The sequence below is a fragment of the Palaemon carinicauda genome, chromosome 8 (assembly GCF_036898095.1).
Source record: "Palaemon carinicauda isolate YSFRI2023 chromosome 8, ASM3689809v2, whole genome shotgun sequence".
In the NCBI taxonomy this organism is placed as follows: Eukaryota; Metazoa; Arthropoda; class Malacostraca; order Decapoda; family Palaemonidae; genus Palaemon; species Palaemon carinicauda.
In genome coordinates this window covers 171034277-171041048 of record NC_090732.1, presented here as the reverse complement: position 1 = coordinate 171041048, position 6772 = coordinate 171034277, and the positions used below count along the sequence as shown (strand labels likewise).

Here is a 6772-nt window from a genome sequence, read left to right as displayed (position 1 = left end):
GCGATGACCACATTCATACCCATAAAACGACTCTATGCTGTAGTCTAACACAAAATCTGACACCGAAAATTTTGGGACATTATCTCTGACCCCGGCCCTTACTCGATTCGGACCCCCAAAATAGGGCCCTTTTTCAATAAAAACTCATATATCTTCTATAATTTTAGCCGGAGAGCGAAAATATGCGATGACCACATTTATACCCATAAAACGACTATGCTGTAGTCTAACATGTAAATATTTTATAGGAGATAAGAAGAATATGTCAGACCTAGAAGCCAGGTCTCTTTTTAATGAACATGTTAAAGAACATAGAGGATCAACTTTTATCTATACTGATGGCTCCAAATCTGATGCTGGCGTTGTATTTGGGGTACATAGTAATGGTTTTAATTGTAGAGGTGCACTTCCTCTGACCGCTTCCATATTTACTGCTGAACTGTATGGCATATTAACCGCTATTGAGAAAGTAGCGTTGGAGAAGGAGGGTAATTTTACAATTTTTAGTAATGCAAGAAGCGTCATTCAAGCTATAGAAGTTTTTAATTCTAATAACCCTCTAGTTTTAAAGATCTTAGAATGGCTTTTTATTATTGGACGGAGAGGTATAACAGTTCAATTTTGTTGGGTTCCAGCACATGTAGGTGTGTCTGGGCATGAGAAGGCAGATTCACTGGCTAAGAAGGCTGCATCCGAGTTGCTGCCAAGAAGGTATCCCATTCCCTGTAATGATTTCTTACCTAACATCAAGAAATTGGTTTGCAATAAATGGCAACAGCAATGGGATATCCTAGATGGGAATAAAATGCGAGAGGTAACAAATGTCATATTTCCTTGGAGGTATAATATGATGCCCCAAAAATGGGAGACGTCTCTTTGTCGTCTCCGTATTGGTCACACTCGGTTGACACACGAGTTTCTGCTGAAGGGCCAACAGCAACTGTATTGTGACGACTGTTTAGTACCTCTAACAGTGAGGCATTTGTTGACCGAATGCCCCAATTATAACAACTTGCGGAATAGATATTTGTTTGAGGCTCGAGGTGAGGGTGGCAGGTTCATCCTTGCCAAGATCCTTGGAAATGATGTTTCCTACTATGCAAGTGACATTTTTAGATTTATTTCAGAAGCAGGTCTGAAAACTATTCAACTTTTATGACATTCAACTTTTAAGATTTTAATTAAATACTTTTATTTTTATTTTATTATTTTATTTTTTATTTTTGTATACATAAATTAAATGTTACCGGCATCAATGACCTTAGATGTCAGGATGCCTGAAAACTATAAATCAATCAATCAATCAACTGACGATCCAGATCATCTGTTACCGTACCCTGGGTAAGGTTTGAGGCTTTACCTCAAGAGAACGGCAACAGCCCACCCGGGTCCCTTCTCTTGTCGTCAGCACTGGGAGAGACAAGAGGAGGATCGCCAAAACATCATCTCTGCTGGATTCACAGAGTTATCAATTACGCTCTGAATCCAGATCCTCATCCAACACGTCGACCCACGATGTCAGGGGCATAGCTATGCCCCTGGCCCTTCTAAGCAGATTACTCTGTGACGCAGGTTCTATAAGCAAGGGTGTGAATGCTCCAGGTGACTTTCACAACCTTTCTCCTGCAGGACGTGACCCAAAGGAACTTGATACGATTTCTATCAGTCCTGTGGTGGCTGCACAACAGCTGGTTGTATACCTCAAGCTCCATATTGGACAAGTAGCAGAAGGTTGAGGGCGCTGTTACCTGGTTTTAGTCTGCGTGAATGAAAAGGTATGACTGGCTCTTATTCTTTTCATCATCCTCCCCTCTCTGGGGGAAAGCAGCATTCTGGGTTCTCTGCATAAGCTGACCTCAAACCACAGCAGGTAAACCATGCTCCCTTGTGTACCTAGTATTAAGCTAATACTGTTGCGTCCCCATACCCTGGCAAGGTGGTATTGGGAAAGTCTTGGTTACAAAAGTTTTTCCTACAAAAAGACTGAATAACTTTACCTAGACAGTCACACTTATAAATATCTCAACACACAGCTTGCATAGGCCGCGGATCTTGCGTAGCAAGGTTTTAGCGAGGCACAGGGACTCCTTATTTTGAGTACTAACATACTCAGATAAGGAGCCCCATGGTAAAGTCAAAAGCCAGATAGGCAGGAACGTCCACCCATCCTAATGGGTGAGTCACCCCTAAATAAATAGCGTAGGTTTGTATTCCAGGTACGGAACAAATGACAAATTCGTAGATATGTATTTTTCCTAACCATACAAACCTTAGCTATTCATACAAACTTGCCCGCCAGCCCTATCCCCCATGAAGTCCTACTTCCAAGCAAAGTGAGCTAAATCACCGGTGTGCGAGTGGAACGGTAGCAAGCTAATCCCCCCCCCCCTGCTAATTATCAGTATGGGTAGTTAACCATCGCTAAATTTTGATGGCTCGTCATTTCAGCTTCGTAGAAAGTAATACCTTTAAATGAATACCTAAAGTTTGTATCGTTAGGAAAAATACAAATTATCTACGAATTTGTCATATTTGTCATTGAAAAGAATTGATGGATGATATTTGTCTTAAAGTTTTAAAGGATAAGAATATTTTTATTAAAAAAAGTGGTAAGATTGAACAAAATCCAAAAATTGTTATTTATAATACTTCAGTTATCAATATCATTCAGATTGGGTCCGATAAGTGGTTATATTTCGACTAGTTTAGAAATGGTTAAATTTCAATTGATTTTTATTTTTTAAGGAATCAGATGCTATTAGTTGTCAAAGGCAAGATTCTGTCTCACATAGAGGCTGAACAAGGAACGAATAATGGTAGTGGTGAGGTTGATCCAACTGTATGTTAAAATATATAACTGTTCGAGAAAGCTGTTTTCTTTTTTCAATAATAAGAGTGTGCTGACTAACCGTAATTTTTTATCCATCCGTAAAAACTTGCATACATTAAATACAGTCCGTTTTAGTCCACTGCAGTACAAAGGCCTCAGACCTGTCTCTTTTAATGTCTGGGGAGGTTTTTTTTGCAATGGTAAAAATGTGCTGGGTAAAGGTAATTTTTTATTCAACCGTTAAAACTTACAACAAGAAATGCAGCCATTTCTAATACACTGCAGGACAAAGGCCTCAGACATGTCTTTCTTCATGTCCGCGGTGGTTTTTGTAATGTAAAAGCGTGCTTGCTAACGGTAGATTTTTTATCCTACCGTAATAACTTGTAAGCAACAAAAACAACAAACAAATACAACCGTTTCTAGTCCACTACAGGACAAAGGCCTCAGACGTATTTATTCATGTCTGGGTTTTGGCCAGTTTTCATCACCACGCTGGCCAGTGTAGATTGGTGATGGGTGAGAGACTTTTATCTGATTTGTCACAGCAAACCTACCTAGTATGGATGTTCCTGACTAGTCTAGTCTTGCTGATCATGGCAATAAATAAACCCTTTCATCACGTTAAGGTATCCCCACTCAGAAAGCAAGTCTTAAATGCAATAGATGCATTCTTGTATTCAGCTTAACATTCTTGTGTGACGTGCATGTAAAAATTTATTTCTTATGTCAGTCGTTTTATGTTGATCAAAGAAATTGCAATACCATACGTCTCAGAAACTCTGTACTCAGGTACTATAGCGCTAGAGAAGTATCTCTCTCTCTCTCTCTCTCTCTCTCTCTCTCTCTCTCTCTCTCTCTCTCTCTCTCTCTCTCTCTCTCAAAAAGGTATTTTGTGAGTTGTGAGAAAGTTTCTTATATCATTTCAGAATTTTTATACTGAATCTAGAGTCTTGTTTCACAGCTTGAAAATTTCGTAAGCAGAGTTTTTCGTGAAGAGAAATATGACTGTACATGTACAGTACTCAGGTACTATAGCGTAGAGAAATCTCTCTCTCTCTCTCTCTCTCTCTCTCTCTCTCTCTCTCTCTCTCTCTCTCTCTCTCTCTCTTTCAATCTAGAGTCAAAGCTATGTAGAAATTAGTTTATTCTATTTACAAGTAGAAGTCTTTAATGTTAATAGCATCACATGAACATGTTGAAAATCTAATTGCAAAAGATGTTGAATCATTTCAGAAGTACACATACACTACCAGAAATGTGTGAAATTTTCCATATTTTACTAAACCTATCTACATAAATTGTATGCTCTGAAAGAAACAATTTTGCTCTTCATACAGTACAGTTTCAAGCCATAGAACAGGGTTATTTTATTGTTATATTTACAGATAATGTGTTATGTATCTCAAACCATTTTGTTCTTCAAACAGAACAGTTCCTAGTGATAGAACAAGGTTAATTTATTTTTATATTTACAGATAATGTGTTATGTATCTGAAACCATTTTGTTCTTCAAACAGAACAGTTTCAAGTGATATAATGGGGTTATTTTATTGTTATATTTACAGATAATGAGTTATGTATTTTTAGCATTAACAGAATAACAATTGGTTTATAAAAGATGGATATTTTTCAGCACACTGGATCTCTATTTGAAACAATTTTGTTCTTCAAATAATATAGTTTCTAGTGATAGAACTGGGTTATTTTATTGTTATATTTACAGATAATCAGTTATGTATTTTTAACAGCAGTTGGTTCATAAAAAGAGGGTTACTCTAAAGATACTGGATCTCGCTAGGACCCAAATTATTTGACTAAAGTTTAGGTTCTCGCGACGGTAGAAGACTTTCCACCTTTTGGAATATGAATTCGTGAATTGTCACAAGGCAGAAGACGCGTTCAGCTCCTGATCTTTTGGACTCACGATGACTGCGGGTCGGCCATCTCCATCTAACATGGCTTTAGCCTCGTCGGCTTCTTGCCTTTCTCTTTCTTTCACGTCGCTTTCTGCAAAGAGAGGATTTTTCATTGTATAAATGTGTGTTATTGATAGCTATAATCACTACTCAACTCGTTTGGTCTCTTTAAAACATTCGAAGTTTGTTGTGATAAGAGTATCCAACAAGCTCCCTCTATAGAAACTTAGTCATGTACAGTGCAGTCCAAAACTCACCTGAGAGCATCACCTTCCTCAGGTATGTGAAGTAGATAATGATGTAAAGTATCCCCGAAGCGAAGGATATGGAACTGAACGCCAGGAAGGTGTTTGAGAGGCCTATAGTGGCGATCAGGTATCCTCCTAGAAGGGATCCTGCGCCTCGCCCTTAGGAAGAAGACATAAGGATTCCGTGTTATTATTTTAAGGGCTGCAGAATTGCAAGGGTTTGGCTACTGGCCAGACAATCTACAATAACATTTTAGTATCCTTGGTGCATATATAGATACAGTTACATAAATTTTACTGTTGAGTTTTTACTCTCTTTTTAAGAATTCCTCTTTTAGACAGTTGATTCATTGGACAGGAAAAGATATAGGTGGGATTAAAAAAAACTTGCGGAACGTTTAATGAAAATATAAAGTTGGAGGGTTTGTGTTCAGGCGTGAATTGAAATCATAATTTAGATACATATCCTCAAGAATTGAAATTATAGTTTTGAGGGTTAGCCTTAAAAATTTGAAGTGGAATTACAATTGAAAGTGATGTCCTTAAGAATGGTGATTATGATCATAATTTAGATGTATCATTAAGATTGGAAAGTAAGAAAATGCAATATAGATTAGACTATTATAGAGTCACTTTTATTCTTAGCCACTTATTTCAATTGAATTTTAAGTGCATCATTTATTGCACAAATTAGAATCAATGAGTGTGTTTCACCAAGCGTAAAACGTGTATGAAAAGAAAAAAATGTTATTAATTGCAACTGATGAATATGTGAGCAAGTATCAGTGGAAAATTAATGTAAAAATCCTCACCCACGGAGTAATAAGTGGCACCCGCTAGCCCAGTCATTGTTGCCAGCAAGCCCTTGGGTGCCAGGACTGGACAGTAATTGGAAGCAGCCACCCACATCAGTTCGTATGTCAGAACCTCTAGAAGTTCCAGTGGGAATGTCCACCAGGGGTTGCTGCAAAAGTGAAAACAAACGCTTGTCAGTAATTTTCACATTGTAAAATGACGGAAGTGTTTTCAGAAAGCAGGCTCGAATTCAAAGGTTGCGTTCAATATGAAACATTAGTAAAGCCCATTCCATATGATGAGCATAGGTACGACGGGCAGACACTGCTACCAACTTTGTGGTATGGGTGGCAATCACGAATGGAGATAAAGTAATAAACGAGGAAACTATGGGCAAACCATTCAAGTGCCTGTACCCATTGTTTAGCCCCTGGATGGACGTCTGACTTGGGACCACATCGCCTGGGACAGCTTTTACTGCACTCTGGCCTCTGCCCTGCGTCTGGCCCAAGTCATATGTACGCCTGCCTGTGCCTGCTGCCTCTCTTGGACTGTATGATTTGGTAACACTGTTTCAAAGCGAGAGAATTACGGGCAAATCAGAGTGCCTGCCCTGCGTTTGCCTTTCATGTTGAAGGGGCTTTACGCTATTAGGACATAATCACTGACAAATTCCGTATACTTACGTTAAGTGCGCGTAACCGAGATGCCTCAGGGCATAAGCCATGAATGAAATGGTGAAGATAGTGGCTCTTCCAACTTTGTTGATGATTTTGTCAGCCATAAACATAAGGGGAATCCCGACCAGGTGACCAACTGTCAGCGTTAAGCCTGTTCCAATGAATGTGATTTATTACGTAAAGATGAATTCTCTTTTATATAGGGTTATTGATCACAAGAAATAAACCTACATAGAATTCATGAGTATCTGGTCGAATACACACTTACCCAACAATACATTAGGAGCATCGAGGTCTTTT

At 38.6% G+C, this 6772-nt stretch overlaps 1 protein-coding gene across 1 annotated transcript in view; it reads right to left on the bottom strand.

The window, feature by feature from the left end:
- Positions 1-4083: 4083 nt before the first annotated feature.
- LOC137646129 (major facilitator superfamily domain-containing protein 6-like) overlaps positions 4084-6772 on the bottom strand; it is a 13893-nt gene continuing 11204 nt past the window's right edge. Inside the window, exons 9-13 of the mRNA XM_068379336.1 lie at positions 6741-6772; positions 6479-6623; positions 5810-5961; positions 5007-5156; positions 4084-4840 (exon numbers count right to left, since the gene is read on the bottom strand). The exon at positions 6741-6772 is cut by the window's right edge and continues 137 nt beyond it. Coding sequence (XP_068235437.1) covers positions 4713-4840; positions 5007-5156; positions 5810-5961; positions 6479-6623; positions 6741-6772 — 607 coding nt within the window. The 3' untranslated portion in view covers positions 4084-4712. The remainder of the gene's footprint in view (positions 4841-5006; positions 5157-5809; positions 5962-6478; positions 6624-6740) is intronic.